Below are 16389 nucleotides of genomic sequence, written 5' to 3' on the forward strand. Positions count from 1 at the left end.
CCATCTAAACAGTCTAAACGCTAAATGAACGGTGACTGACTATTTCCCGTTTAGCATTTATGATAACATTGTGTATGATGTAGATTGGGGCTTCTTCACTGTCACATATTTAGGGTGTAGTGGTCCGCTCACTCACTAACCTTGACGACGTGGGATGAAGCTCATGATATTTAGCAAAGATTTCCATCTAGGGCTTCTTAGGGACAAGCAGTTTTTCGAGGGAGGGTCAATGTCAACGCCACCAAAGAGAAGGCAAGAAGGATCTGGGACTACTATTGCACGTTTGGCAATAGAGAAAATAGCATCGGTCAAGGTGGAGTTACGACGACAGTTAAGCCGCAGTGGTGTGAGTTGATAGTGACTTACTTGTCGTTATGGTAGGAATCATGTTGGCATATAACGCCTAAAGTCGTTATGTCTTATAGCGAGGAACTGAAACTAGAAAACCTCAATCGAAATTTGTCTCTATTCTTCATTCACAATCATGCTTCTCTCACTAAAACTCTAATTCTAAAGGTTTCGATTCCTAGCGGATCTGTGATAGGAGGCTAGGAAGCCCAATGGACACTAGTCCATGTTTAAAATCAAATGTCTTCTGGTGAAGCATGGAATTTAATTACAGTTAAATGGGGATCAATAAAAGGTAATGTAGGTTGATGTGGATTTACAAAATTGCACATAAATATGGATACAAATTATGTGTTGATTTGTCAAAAGATGTAAAAAGAAAAGAAATGAAAAAGAAAAGAAAAAAGGATGGTGTGGGCTTTTATTTAGTGGCCCATCTAAATGCCCATTAATTCAGCCCAAACCCACATCTCGCCACACCCATACGTTTCTACCCTAACACTGTGCGAAGGCACAAAGCCTGACATCCGCCGACGGCGCTCCATCTTCGCCGGCGCTCCATCTTCTGCTCCCTACCCCACACGCGCTCGGCGCGCAGGCGAAGGAGGCGGCGCTCAGGCTCGGCGGCAGCGTCAGCGGCTCCCCCTCCCGCCTCTCGCCCTCGCCCTCGCCCTCGCCTCCGTCCTCCGCACACCGGCCGGCGACCCTGCGTACGCACCTCCCTCTCCCCTCCGCCTCCGCTGGACCGTCGACGGCGCCCGGCCCCTGCGGCTGCGCTGCGCGCCCGGCCCGCGGGAGCCAGCAGCCGCTGCTCCACCAAGGCGGTCGCGCCGCTTTGGGAGCGCTTATACCCATAACGAAGCGCTGCTTTTTGGAACCCTGATTTGTATATCATCCTTGCAGATTACTTCTTTGGTGCATTCATGATTTAGCACCAACCACATTGATATCCAACTCTGGTGACTTAGGCTGTTGCTAGGGTAGGAAATCAAGAGCTAAGAATGGCGGATTCAATGGTAGCGAGCTTCTGGGGGCCTGTTACGTCAACGACTGAGTTGTGCGAGGAGAATTATGCACACTCATCATATATCGCAGAATTCTACAATACCATCTCTAATGTCCCATGCGTTCTTTTGGCGGTTATTGGATTAGTGAATGCTTTCCGCCAAGGTTTTGAGAAACGGTTCAGTGTCCTTCACGTATCCAATATGATACTTGCTATTGGGAGTATGATTTTCCATGCCACCTTGCAACTTCTGTAAGTTTTCTCTTAAATTGAAACTTCATTATGTTTATGTGAAATGACACTTTTAACTTTGTGATTACTGGTACCTACTCGAGAAACTGTTATAACTAGAGCTTATTCTTTTCTTGAATGCACTTGATCGAGTTCCGATCATTATGGAATGGCCTTGTGCATTGTATTTTTGTGTTGTTTGTTTGCTATGGTATACTTGGTGTTGTAAGATATTAATTAATTAGCCATATGCTTTTTCTCTACTCCCTCCAGTCACAAAAACATGTAGATTTGGTCAAACCTTAATAAATACAAACATGAATAATTTTTGAATTATTGAGTTTGGAAACGTGTAATTCATATTAAAAAAAAACACTTTTAAATTCTCATAATTTTGAAGGATTATACGAATATACTCTATTAGTCAAATATAGGCATCAAAGACCATTAGTCAAATGTGCTAAGTATTTTTTTGACTGGAGGGGGGTATGTATTAAAGTTAGAACTGTCGATACCATTTTGGGAAAGTGCCATTGGCATAAGACTGGAAATTATTTCTCCATCTAGCTGTTTTACGTATAAAACTGCACAGAAGATGAGCTGTTCATCTGTTATAAAATAAAAGTGTGTTAGCTATTAACTGTAAGGACATTTCTAATTTATTGCTTCTAGTTGCTTCATCAAGAACATCTGCATTATTTATCTTCTTGAGCATTCATCTTTTTGCTTTTCTCTGTAGAATTATAGATATGGAACTGACCCAATGTTTCATAGTTTTTTTTTATATAAAAAAATTTTCATTGCGCAGTTGGCTTGCTCCTTTTATTTTGTGCAACCTTTTCTAGTATTATATATTTTGACTCAAAACATGAAAATATCTATCTCTTGGATTATGTGCAGATTCAGTAGATAAACTTTCAGAATATTCAATATTGAGATACCCATAGGAAAAAAAACATTTGGGGGTGGGGGCATAGCAATACTAAGTTACTAGTAGGCTGAACTTGAATTTTTGAGTGACTTATATGGTGAATACACATGCATATGGTGGGTGGCTGGGTGCACCGGGCATTTGTGTGTGTGTGGGGGGGGGGGGGATTGGGTAAACTTTGCGTGCATTCTGTCAAAACCACCAAGGAACTGCTGATTTAAGATTTGTTGCTGCAAGGCTACATATTTTGGCGCAATTTGTAGGCCATTGGGTGACGTGGAACATAGCATTTTTGGGCTCTTTTTGTGCAATCTTTCCCTTTTTGTCACTTACATTGCAGTCTTCATGTGCATTTGGCGCTGCACAGTGGGCTCAGGACGTAGCATTTGCATTGGTCTTCTATTTTTGTGCAGATTAAGTCACAGTTTACAACAGTTCTGTTACTGCACAAGCTTTCTCAGGAGTGTTTTTCTTCATAATGTCTTGATTGACATCAGTCCATGTGCTAGAGTAGTGTGTCAACTTCTGCCACAGGTCTTTCAGCAGTAGCGTGCACAAGAATTTATTTCCCTCTAAACCCTGAAAGCATATCTCTCCTGTACAAAAATTCTAGCTCGCAAACAAACATGGTTGAAATTGTCTGTAAAACATTGGTATATTGCTTAGATGTTCAGTATTCTTTCTTGTGTTTTGTTGTGTTGTTTACTTTTTCCATTTCAGATTCTTGTTTGTGCAAAAAATGGTTCCTGATCTACCTCTTAAGTAACGGCTACCTGGACGCACCAAATACACTTTGCATGCACATGCCTGCAGAAACTACCTCTAATGCATAAATTGTGTGTTCAATTTTGGCACATATGGTTCCATTTTTGGCAATATATTGATGCACTTGCTGACCAACACACTGGTTGGCATATGCTGTGATTGTGATGCCCAAAATCTCTCTGTTCAGTCCATTGATAAATCTCAGCATTTGTCTGCCGCATTTGTTGGATGATCTGCTTTTGTTCTATTTTGCTGTATCTGCTTCTAATCAGTCTTCATCAACAGTTTCGTGAAAAAAAAAACTAAGGTAATCTAGTCATCTCTTATGACGGATCAACTGGCAGCTTCAGCCTGACCAATCATTGAGTGTATCAAATGACAAAAAAAAACACTAACAAGTAACAATGGTTAATTTTGACCTTTGCCATATACTTCACTCAGCATAGAAACTCATTTGAAATTGGGACGCATCTGTTTAACTTTATAACGCCTGCCTGAAACGAGGACTAGAATCCATACTCAAAACTCAAGGGTTTCTCTGCCTTTTAGGAGTGTGAAGTGTTGTGATTTGCTGGATCATCACCTTTTGTGTGTGCAATGTACTTTTAGCACACTGCTCACTGTTGGATGTTTTCATACACTTCCTACCTCTGTGACCTGTTTAGTCATTTTGAAATTAATTTCCGTAATCTTCACTCTACTTTTTGCAAATTCTTTTTGGTAATATGTTGCTTTGTTGACGTTCTGTTTTCCAGCCTGCAACAGAGTGATGAGACTCCGATGGTCTGGGAGATCCTTCTTTATATGTATGTCCTTTATTCACCGGACTGGCACTACAGGAGCACAATGCCAACTTTCCTTTTCCTATATGGTGCTGCCTTTGCAGTAGTTCATTTCTTTGCCCGGTTCCAAGTTGTATTCAAGTTGCATTACATTGTCCTGTGCTTCCTCTGCATCCCCCGGATGTACAAGTACTACATACTGACGAAAGACATGGCGGCGAAGCGGCTTGCAAAGCTTTGGGTTCTTACATTAACCCTTGGGACTCTCTGCTGGCTAGTTGATCGCATCTTCTGTAAGAAGCTTTCACATTGGTATGTCAACCCGCAGGGGCACGCATGGTGGCATGTGCTTATGGGCCTCAACTCATACTATGCAAACACATTCCTAATGTTTTGTCGGGCTCAGCAACGTGGGTGGGAGCCGCGGATCACACACCTTCTTGGATTCTTGCCTTACGTCAAGGTCCAGAAACCAGAAAAGAGGGAATGATTTCTATCTCTGTTGAACATTGATGCTATTCAGTCCGCCGCCAGTAAGCTAATGCCCCCAATGCTCGCAGACAAGGTTTTTTTTTTTGTATATGGGCGCCCAAATGATCACAGACTATAAATGTTCTGATGTCACAACAGATTTTTGGTAACTTTTGACTGACTCCTGTTTTGTACCATACTTGATCATTGAACAGAGATTAGTTGGAGTGTTGGTGTCCTAGTTTTGGCCATCTTTCTTTTGGTTTCTTTGAAATTGCCTTTTGGTGCTAATAGGACTAAGTTATTGATTTATTCGTTTGTCGTTGAATGGGGTCCTGTTGTACTAGTCAGCACTCTGCCTGGAGATACATCCATTCATTGACTTCTGTTGCTGCCAATAGACAACTCCCCTGTGAGTTGAGCTGTTGTTGCTCTGATGGTTATTTTTGTATGCAGTGCTTCGGGAGAAGCATGTCTTCCGGTGTCCTGGTCTGTTTATCTGGATAGTAATTAGTAGGTGTGTCAACGGGTGGTGTAGGCTGTTTATCTGGATAGTAAGCTGTTACGCTGTTACGTGCTACCATTGTTTGCATGGTGTGCTACTGGTGGGAACATCTCCGCTCTTAGGAGAATGGGTTCACTTTCGTGCCATTTTTGCATGTTTGGATGACTACATAGTCTTTGTTTGAAACTTCTAAAAGACATACTTAGTCTTACCACCATTATTAGCATGTGCACTTTTGTGAACGTTTGCAGGCAGTGTACTCCTATAAACGTCTTCAAGGTCTTTGATTGGTTTTGTCAAAAAAAAAAAAAAAGGGTCTCTGATTGGCAATTGGCAAAGGCATAGCTGTCTAGCATTCTCGTTGGCCTCTAAGTTACCACAAGGAATCCCAGCGCTATGGCTTACTCCGATAAACGTCTTCAATATCTTTGATTGGCAATTGGCCGGAAAACCTGGATGTTGGATGAGCAAGTTACCACAAGGAATCCCATTGATTCGAAGTCTTGACTCTAGTTGTTGCTTATCATTTCTGATGAACCTTACGTTCATTTTTAAAAAAAAATAAAATTACGTTCATTTCTGATGAACCAATTGGCACGGAGGGAAGGTGAGAGCATGTGCTCAGCAGATATGGTCCTTGAGGATTTGCGGATGGCCTCGTCTCGGTATTCCCAGCGGTCTCTAAGACGGCAGGTTGTCTGGTAGACGGGGTCGTGCCGGCAGCTAGGATTCACTACCGCTAGTGGCAGCAGATCTCGTCACCTCCTGCTTTGTCCGTAAATAGCGCTTCCCGTCGAACAACTAACTGTAGGGCATGTCCCAGAGAAGGAAATGCAGGTCCAGCAACCCATGCTCCCTGCACGTTGGCAAGGCATGGGCCTTGCGTCCTCCTGGACTCCTGGTTGCTGCTGCATTATTCCGGACGGGGATCCAGAGTGGACCATCGCCGGGAAACTTGCAATTGCAAGCAATGCCGACGTACCGTACCTGCTGAATCCCTGCGCTTTCCGGGCGGGGACCCTAGAAGCGGCGCAGTCGTTCAGTTGCTCGGAGCACCGAACCTTCCGCCGGGCTCAAACTAAACCTTGGTGCTGTTACTCTGAAATTTTGGGGGTACTTGTTGCTACTAACAGCAGACGTCTGTCAGTAAAAACTATGCAAAGTTGAAGAGGCTGTGGCCGCAGTTTTCAAGCAGAAGCAATTCAAACTTCAGTGTAGATAAACAACCGGGAAAGGGACATCAGCATGTTTTTGTGTCGTCGAGTGCTTCTTTAGTGGCCTCTGGCAGACTTGAAGCTGGGAAGTTATTCTCTTCTGGTTCTAGTAGCACAAAAGAAATCGTGGAAAAAACTCACATGACTTCTCTAGAAGATTAACCATGTGTTCCTGACTCTGTTCTGCACGCATGCATTAAGAAAACACAAGAATCCTGCCACTGGTACGTGTCCACGAAACACCGGTAGGAATTCGAATCACGATCTGAGTGGGGATTGACGAGGATAAGATTCCAATCTCGCAGCAGCAGCAGATTAATATTCCACGCACGACCTCGCTCGCTCACATTTGGCAAATCAAAATGCACCAGATAAAAAAACACAAGCACGCACACTCAACGCCCACTAACCAAGCCTAATAGCCTATCTACCAGTCAAACGCATGCAGAACATCACACGAATGCACAGCTGAAAAAGGTGTTCGTCCCATTGAGCTCAGCATCCACCGAACTCCACCAACCATTCGTGAACACGTCAGAATTTCACCAGATACAGGTGGATATAGTCCAGATGAATATGAACAGCGAGATCGAAACAATAGCAACAAGTTCAAAAACAATATTACATTATTGCAAATATCATCCAGGAGGATTATGCAGGCCTCAAGGTCTAACCAAAACAAGGCCACAAGATAATCCACGACAAATGGTAAAGGGTGAAAAAAAATACCTTTCAACTTGGCAGAGCTACTATAGGATCCCAAGTAACCACTTACACCATCAGTACATCAAGTATCGATATCATAATAATGAACAAAATAAACAACACTAGGGAAAAGGAAAGAATTCCGACACGGCGAACAAGCCTTCTTTTCTTAACAGGGTTAATTAACAAAATAGAGAACTCCAATCGATGAACTGATGCTGCCGGGGTGCGATTCTACCTGGGTTGGCCATGGAACAACCCCAACCTGAGGAACTTCACTCTTTAACCTACTGGAACCTCAATAATGTATATGATTTACCTCCAAAATTAAAGAAAACCAATCTCTGAATCACCACCTTCAGCAATCCATCTTTGTTGAATACCTTAATTGACAGGGAAAAAGAACTTGGAATTCATTAGATAAGAATATAGTATCCTCACACCTTCCAGGCTCATTGTGCACCTATGTTGCTAGACTACCAATCTGCTGATCAAGCTGCATCTGTTCAAGCAATGCTCCTATAACTGCGGCTTGGTCATGTGCATCCAGCTGGGTGTTCAGACCAGAACCTTCGCCGCTGTTCATGCCGGGAGGCATTAGGGGTGAGGGTCCAACAGAATTAATTGATTCAGCTGTAGTAACTTGCTTCTCTGGTGGAGATTCCTTAACCAGTGTATGCACCCAAGAGAGATCAGGGTCATCACCACCAGACCTCAGCTCAAAGGACGATGAGCGGCGGAGCTTACCCAATTCTTCACCATTTACGCCCCAATCTGGTGTCCCTGAAGGAGATCCCCACTTAGACCATGATGAGCTTAGAGGGGAGCCGAGAGCTGAAGCTCGTGCCGCACTAGGCCCAAGGTCACGAGAACTGAGACTTCTCATTGTCTGCTGTTGTTTCTCACGCTGGACAAGAGCAGCAGCTAGGTGGGAGTTCATTGGGGAGCCTGATTCAACACATCGTGGAGACATCCGGCCAGGGGAGGACATCCCAAGTGATGCTTGCAGCAGAGATGAGTGTGAAGGTAACTGCTGGTTGTCTGCCTTTGGAGAGTAAACTCCTGTGTTGATTGGAGAAAGCAGTGCTTGCTGCTGCTGCTGGAACTGATTCAGAATAGCAGCCTTGTGAGAAGGTGAAAACATAGCACCCTGGTCAGCATTACTATACCTCGGGGATGAGACCATTTCAGCAGAGAAGAGATCATCCAGGTTTGATGGATTCAGGGACTTGGTCCGAGCAGAGTGGTTCCCTGTGGATGAACTGAGACGGGAATAGCACAGATCATTCATAAGTTGGGAATCAAGATCTGGCATCATGGAGTAGTCATCAGCAGGCATATCCCTTGCACTAAGTGATGTTCGAAGCCTGCTTGACTGAAGGCTGCTGCCTGGAAGGTGTAATGTTGGAACATTTGGCTGCTGCCAACCCAACGAAGGGGGCATCCCATTGCCCGAAGGCGACATTGGTGGGGTAAATGGGGACATTACCGCTGAAACCGATGACGGGGAACCAGGCATTAAGCCCATTGCTGCAGCCATCTCCATAGCAGCTGTTGCAGAAGCCCTTGGGGATGGCACTGCTGATCCAGTGGAGACATACAATGGCCGGAGTTCATCAGTTGTGTGGGCAAAGAAACAGACGCGGCGGTTACAGCTTGTACCATCCTTGCATAGGCGTGTCCGATACTGCGCTGGATGGAGCCAGCACTCGAACACTCCATGAGCATACTCACACATATCTCCGCGCCTGCACACGCCCTTCCTGAAATCTGGGCATGGCACACAACTGTAGTGGTACTTGCGGGGGTCTCGGCGTCGAGCATTCTCTCCTGGGTGGACAAAGGGGCACTCAGTCCAGTCATGCGAGTACGCCCGTGAGCAAGGGCGGATCTTGAACGAGTACATGCGGAATTCATCGGAAGCATAGATGCTGTTCTTGATGTCTGGAAGGGACGGATCCACTGGGTATTCCTTCTTCTCCGATGTCGCAACCCTAGGCAAGTCACCAAACTTTGAAATCATCATCACAGAAGCAGACGGTGACCGTGCATCCTCTGCAGTGGGGGATGAAACGGGCGATGAGATTGAGTTGGTGGACCTTGTCACCACCCGTAGCATGCCATGCTCAGACTTGGGGAATCCAAGAAGATCTTGAAGGGCGAACTTGGCGTCGAACATCTTCGGTGGCACAGAGATCACATCAGCCGGACGGCGCCCAGCGTCATCCATGGTGTCAGCGTCTGCCCCCGCTCCCAGCAGCAGCTTCACGGCCTCAACCGCCGTCCGTGAGCCACCAGAGGCGGCGCAGTGGAGGGCAGTGGTGCCGTCCGTGCCCGAGCGGCGGTTGACGTCAACAGACGGGAGGGACACCAGCAGTCGGAGCGCAGCAAGGCTCCCATAGGTGGCGGCGACCATTAGCGGGGTGCGGTGCTCCAGGACCTTCCGGCGGCCGTACCAGAGGCCGGCCTCGTCCGCGGCGGCAGGCGGCGCGCGCTCCAGCGCGCGGCGCAGCCCCTCCGCGTTGTCGTCAGCGGCGAACTCCAGCAGGCCTGCGAAGGCGTCTTCCGTGTCGACGGTGAGATGCCTCGCCATCTCGGCGACAGCAGCCGCCGCTGTCGCATTCTTCATGGGCGTGCCGGCCGCCACCGCGCCGCCGTCGACGCCTGCCGCAGAGGACGCAGAGATCGGCATGCCGTTCATCACCGGGGATCCTCGGATCGGAAGAACTGAAGCAACGATGAGAAACAGAACAACAGGAAACCAGTCAAGAAGCTAGTCAAGCAAGTCATCACTGGTGCGAGATATGGACTAGAAATCCCACAAAATCGGAAGCAGCACAGAAGACGGATGCTACATAAATGGAAGGAAGAAAGCCCACACCACCAAATCGCGCAAGAAAAAAACACCTCAAATCAACCCCACAAAAATCCAATCTTGTGCTAGATCAGGACTCCTCCACCGAGCTCACGCTCTCAAGCGGCCAGAGAAGACAAGTGAATAGTACTCCCCAGCTGCTCCGTGCAGCAGATCGGAGTAAAGAAAGAGGAAAGTCTAGGGAAGCCTACCTGTTGAGAGTCACAGAAGCGCGTGATGCGGCGAACCATCTCAGCAGCGAACCGCCCCGAAGATCTCCAGAATCCCCATGGGGAGCAGGCGTCAAAACGGGGAAGCGCGAAAGATCGAGAGAAAAGCTGCGACCTTGCGCCGAGTCGTCCGGGAGGAGGCAAAGATAGGGCCGATCTATCTATCCGGTTCCGATTGTTGGGGCGGAGGAAGGGGAGGGGAGACGAAGCTGCTGGGGTGTGCGAGACGCCGAGGGAGGAGAGAGAAAGAGAGAGGTGCGGTAAAAATGGGGAAAGTGGGGAGCGAGAAACTGAAAAGAGAGGACTAGACTCTAGAAGCGGGGAAGTGGGACTGAACGAGTTGCGGGTTCTCGCGCAATGGAAGCAGCCTCTTTAGTCTTTACTAGTCTCTACAGTCAGCAGTTAAAGCCGAGGTAATACAGTGGGACAGAAAATATGCAAAGGTGCCCTTTGGGCTTTGTTTAGTTCCCAAAAAATTTTGCAAAATTTTTCAGATTCTCCGTCACATCGAATCTTTAGACGTATACATAAAGTATTAAATATAGACGAAAATAATAACTAATTGCACAGTTTGGTCGGAATTGGCGAGACGAATCTTTTGAGCCTAGTTAGTTTATGATTGGACAATATTTGTCAAATACAAACGAAAGTGCTACAGTGTCAATTTCCCAAAATATTTTGTAACTAAACAAGGCCTTGGATTGGTTAAAGACTTTAGAAATAGATATAGATAAAAAATACCCACTCTGTATAGAATTTGGAAGTTATTTAGGACAACGATACGGTCTTCAAAACAACCGCTTATTTTTATAAAAAGAAAATTAGAAAAATTGATATATGTATACTTTTATGAAAGTATTTTTCAAGATAAATCTATCCATATAATTTTTATATTTATAAACTCAACAGATTAAAAATATTGATGATTTATAGTCTCAATGTTTGACCCAAACCTTATCCAAAAACAACTTCTAAATCCGATATGAAGGGAGTATGTTTTTACCTCTAAAATCTAGTTAGAGATTATAGGTGGTAAGAAAGTAATATTTGGTTTAGTTTCTAAAAGTGTTACTTGTGTGGAAAGAGTGGAAAGCCAACTAAATTGGTGGAAGCTCATACTACTCTTTCAAAAGTCATGGTATGACATAATTTTTATTTTATAGCACCGTGAACCCTATGTTTTGGCTTTCTGTATTTTCTAAGAGTTGTTTCATAAATACTTCAAGGGAGATATAGAGAGGGAATTTGAGCTTCCACCAGCTTACAGTTTTTATAATATATAGCTTACAATAGTTTTTTTTTATAAGCTCACAGCTAAACAGCCCCCAAATATATTGTCCTAATCTTCCAACCATCAAGACAACAAGTAACACATATTATTATGTGCGTGATGTTAAAAATACAAAAAAAAATAGAGCCGAAAAAGGGGTTGGATTCACACACAAATGGTGTCTTGTTCCTCGCCACAACCAGCCACGCCTAACTGGGGCAGCGCCACAATAATTGGTTGTTGCTTGGTTTGTACCTAGGAACCGACAGCCACATAGAAACCCAATTCATTTTTGCATTGTGTCTTGCCTAACTGTAACGTTGTTTTCTTACTCCACAATTGTCAGTGATAGCACTTACAGGACTGCTAGCAGTAGATTGGCACCGGGGTGGTTTCCCTTGGCGTCATAGACGTCGAGGATGTAGAGGAGACGAGTCGATGCGGCAGCGGCGGTGGTGGGATCTAGTGGCGCTTCCCGTCGCTCATAGCACGACCCACGAGATCGGATTAGGGTTTAAGTGGGTAGGGTGTGGCGATAGTGAACCTCGTGACCTGAGCCCCGACTCCTACCTCCCTTTATATGTGTTGCACGACAGGGCCCCACCAACCATGTCATTGGGCTGGGCGTCCCCAACCAAGACACGAGATCAAGGTACAAACATGACCGTTGGGCCAAGTCTGGTGGAGACCTAACATGGGTGGCACCATGCTGCCGTGCATGCGGTTTGGCGGAATGTAGCGTGCAACAAAGCACGTCCAAATTTGAGAAAAAAAAAGATATATCTTTTCTTTCATCTCTTTATTCTCACGCTCAGAGTTGCCCTTTAATCTATTCTTGCTCTCCACTTGTCTATATTTTTTTCTTTCATGACCGAGTTGCGGTAGGCGTAAACAAATTGAGGCCTTGTTGGTGAAATATAGTTAAACATGTGATGTGCACAGATTTAAATTCCTTTGATTTTATAAAGTTTGTACACAAAACATTTCACGTCTTATTTTTAAAAAAATGGTTGGCGTGGAGTAAAAAAAGAAGTTGGTAGAGAATGGAAGGAGAGAGAGAGAGAGAGAAGTGTATGTGTTTGAGAATTCTCAATAGGAATGAAAGCGAGTGTAGAAGATTTTGTTTATCCGGACTTGTTTCAATTAAATGATACTTCCTCCATACCCGAAAGTCGTTTTGGACAAGATTTTAGGTTAAATATGAAATATAAAATCATGAATAACTTTTAAATTGTATGAATTTGAAAATGTGAAAACCATATGAATAGATTTATCTTGAAAAATATTTTCATAAAAATATACATATATCACTTTTTGATAAATATTTTTATAAAAATAAAGAGTTAAAGTTAGGCCTTGTTTAGTTCCAAAATATTTTGCAAAATGGACACTGTAGCTTTTTCGTTTGTATTTGACAAATATTGTCCAATCATGGACTAACTAGGCTCAAAAGATTTGTCTCGTCAATTCCGACCAAACTGTGCAATTAGTTTTTATTTTTGTCTATATTTAGTACTTCATGCATGTGTCTAAAGATTCGATGTGACGGGGAATCTGAAAAATTTTGCAAAATTTTTTGGGAACTAAACAAGGCCTTAGACTTTTGAGACTGTGTACAAAGTGTGGTTTATTGAGTACTACGAGGCACTAGGTTTACCGTTACATCCCTTGCTCCTTTTTTCCCCGGATCATGCAAAGGATTTGCACATCTGTTTATGAAGAGAGAATCCCTTTGCTCCTTTGGAAATCTTATTTTTCACCAAATTATTTTCTTTTTTTTTGCAAGTATGTTTTACCAAATCCTATAAGTGCTGAATTGATTCATCCAGACTCTTGCAAGATTATTATTAAAGAAAACATCTATTGTAAAAAGGGACCTAGACCTCTCTATGTTCTAAATGAAGTGACTACCTCACCAAATCCTTGCTCGGGAACCAAGCCAAAGCTCCCGTCGGTAACTTATTAATTATCCAACGTACCATGAATTACCTCAAGAGATTTTGGAGCCCAGAGGCCAGAGCTAGATGAACCAGCCACACAGCAAAGCACAACACACCAAGTTTCAAGACTAGCTTCTCCTGTTCATCATACGGCAAACTAACATCATGTCCGTCCATCCGAATCGGGCATTTACATTTTTACCATTATAACATATATCACTTACTCAAATCTCACTTTTAATTTGGCTCTTACAAGGTGCGTGAAACGGTAGCAACCGACCGGCCGCCCGCCGCCCCCGAATATTTCCATTCCACGGCCACGAGTCCACGACCTAACGAGGGCGGCGGCGGCAGCAGCCCCGGGCCACGTTCCCGCCCGCCTGCACATGCTCATTCCGGTCTTCCGGATGAGGCGAGGCCTCCCAGCCCCCGCACCCAAAGCCGCGCTGCCGCGGGCAGGCGGGAGACGACGACGCGACGACAGCCTCCCGCGCCGCGATGACGGCAGCAATCACCACCACGCCCACGCGGAGGGTCGACCACCGCTCCTCGCTGGCTGGCGGGTAGCCCCGCCACCCACGTCGAGTCTGTCTAGTGTCTTAGCACAGCAGCGGTAGGAGCGACCGAGCGCGAGTACCTAGTACGACAGGCACCCGCCCGGCCCGAGTGCGCGTCCCTTTCCGCGCTTCTCGAAATTTCCGACGCTCACGTTCGCGTCCGCTTGTCCTGGTGTCCTCGCCCCCCGCCGGTTTGTTTTACCGATCCGCCCTGTCCTGCCGCCGGAACCCCGAGTCGGTTCGCCTGGCGCCTGGCGGGGGCCGAGGCCGGCACCGCGCGCGCGCGGTGTACGGTACGGGGGCCAGCGAATCGATCGGGCGTTTGTGTTGTGTCTGCCCCCGTGGTCTGGTGGCCCGTGCGTGCGGGGCCGCGCGCGGTTTTCACCAACGGGGATGCGGGGGGTAGGTGGGTGGGTTCCGCGCCCGTGCGCCGCGACGCCACAGGCGGGGGGGACGACGGCCGCACCGCACGCCGCATGATGGCACGCACGGCGCGCCGCGGCGCGTGGTCCCAGGTCCGGCACGCCCCGTGCGCGAAACTGCTGTGGGTATCTCAGACAGGCAGGCGGCCCGCGCGCCCGGCAGCAGCAGCAGAGCGCTGCCTGTGGTTGCGTCGCGACCTCGCTCGCGCCCCCGCTGCCGTGCCGCTGGACCCATGGAATTGGAGGCCGGCCGACGTCGCCGTCGGAGACGTCTGCCTGGTTGGTTGCGCTACTCCACGAATTCGGTACCTGCTGCTAGCTGCCTGATTTTGGCGACTTTGAGTGAGTGAGAGGACTTCACAGTCCGGTCCTGGCACGAGAGCACGAGGGATGACACGAACAGGGGGCTGGATGACTGGATCCCCCCGATCCCCAGTGGAGGAACGAACTGCCGTGTATGGCAGGATCCGGCGTTCCGGCTAGTGCGCCGCGAAAAGTCATCAGGCCCCGGGGCAAGGTTTTGGACGCTGGTGGTGGTGGTGCTCAATCCGTCGTTCCGGTTCAATCAGTTATGCGACGTGCCAAACTGCCAACGTACAGGAGCCTCGTCGGTGTTAACAAAGGAGTGCTTCGTCGAATACGACAGCAGCGATAGTGGCTCGAAACATTTGGCGACCAATACCGACAAACACACATGTACATCACTTGGATAGCTTTGATCTGGCTTTTTGGAAGCATGCACGCTGCCACAGGCACAAGTATTACTGCGTGTCAGATAGGAGTAGTGACAAGGCCGGCCCACCAATGTTGGTGGCTTGGTGCCCACTATCATATTTTCTCCAGACTCCAGTTGCTGTACTCATGAACGCTGTAGAGGTAGAGCCCAGCCCGGCAAGTCCTTGCCAATCGAGGCAAGAAAACTGAGGAGCTTTTATTTGCTTGTTAAGCTGCCGTCCGGCCTACTAGCCTATATATATAGATCCTGGGGATATATACTGTACCGACTGATCCTTACAGAATTCCATGTGGTTCGCCTAAACGATGTCGACATGCCCCGGTGAGTTCGGCAAGGACGTGATAGTGCCCTTTGATGGCGATCTCAACGTCACGTCTGAATGTCTGATGTTCCTAGTCCTGATCCGGCGCATTGGGCCGGGCCGCTTTGTCGACGGAACCAAATTCCAGGAATTCATTTCACAAAGAGATCTCAAAGGAACAGTTGGTTGTACTTTTTTTTTTGGTCCCTGTGCGAGAGCCCCAATTTTTTACAATTTGGCTCTTTTTTTAAAAAAATTTCACAATTAGACCCTTGGAAAACTTAAATGCAGAAATGGACCCAGGGGGTCGACGCCATGCATCATGGCGTCGAGGTATCACGTCTCGACGCCATGGATCACGGCGCCGAGGTCCTGGGTGCGGCCAACGTAGCTTCTGACGTGGATCTGACGTGGCAGAGAGCTCGGCGCCACAGATCACGGCGCCGAGCTCCCTACTACATACCAGCCGACGGACTTCGCTACCCGTGGACGCATTGTTCAGATTTTCATCTCCCCTCTCGGCTCTTTCTCTCCAAAAACCGAGCACGAATTTGGATTCAATATTGTGACCATCAAAAGTTTGATTTTTTCCATAGATCTTGAAGAGCCAGGTATACTCTTTCACATATTAGTTTTTGACACATTGATTTGACCTATATTACACGTATGTTGTAAACTTAGATATATACCATTTCTAGATTTTTGAATGGATGATTAATATTTATATTATGCAATCGTAGAATGCCACGTCGTGGAAAAAGTAGCAAACCAAGGTAACCTTTCGACATGTTTCGATAAATTTCATTCATTATTATTTATCATTTGGTAAATTCTAGTTTTCGGTTGAATCGTTAATTGCTATGATTTCTTAGAATTGAATTCTTTGAACTGTAGCTATGGCCGGACGACTGGGAGTCCGTACATCCACAAGCCGCTTCCTAGCGGTGTTTCAGTACCTATGTGCTTTTGTGGTGATCCTTGTAAGGTAGAAATTTCGGAAGACGAGAAAACCTATCGGCAGAGGTATTGGATGTGTTCCAATTTTGCCTGGGAGCCTACGCCAAACTGGGCGGTCATCATCGGAATCAACAGCTCTAGCTGTGCCATAGGGCTCCTCATCA

At 46.5% G+C, this 16389-nt stretch overlaps 2 protein-coding genes across 3 annotated transcripts; one reads left to right on the forward strand and one right to left on the reverse strand.

Moving 5' to 3' along the window:
• Positions 834-4924, forward strand: LOC110431852 (alkaline ceramidase-like). The gene is made up of 3 exons (XM_021451539.1): positions 834-1058; positions 1252-1606; positions 4037-4924. Exons 2-3 carry the CDS (start codon positions 1350-1352, stop codon positions 4551-4553), a joined length of 774 nt encoding a protein of 257 aa, XP_021307214.1. The 5' UTR covers positions 834-1058; positions 1252-1349; the 3' UTR covers positions 4554-4924.
• LOC8062952 (zinc finger CCCH domain-containing protein 24) lies at positions 6852-10395 on the reverse strand. 2 transcript variants are annotated; one of them, XM_002466574.2, is made up of 2 exons: positions 10025-10395; positions 6852-9685 (listed from the first exon to the last, which is right to left on the reverse strand). In XM_002466574.2, exon 2 carries the CDS (start codon positions 9657-9659, stop codon positions 7422-7424), a length of 2238 nt encoding a protein of 745 aa, XP_002466619.1. In that variant the 5' UTR covers positions 9660-9685; positions 10025-10395; the 3' UTR covers positions 6852-7421. The 2 variants fall into 2 exon arrangements, with proteins under 2 accessions (XP_002466619.1, XP_021306380.1); XM_021450705.1 differs by lacking the exon at positions 10025-10395 and adding an exon at positions 9866-9986.

The sequence above is a fragment of the Sorghum bicolor genome, chromosome 1 (genome assembly GCF_000003195.3).
Source record: "Sorghum bicolor cultivar BTx623 chromosome 1, Sorghum_bicolor_NCBIv3, whole genome shotgun sequence".
Classification (NCBI taxonomy): domain Eukaryota; kingdom Viridiplantae; phylum Streptophyta; class Magnoliopsida; order Poales; family Poaceae; genus Sorghum; species Sorghum bicolor.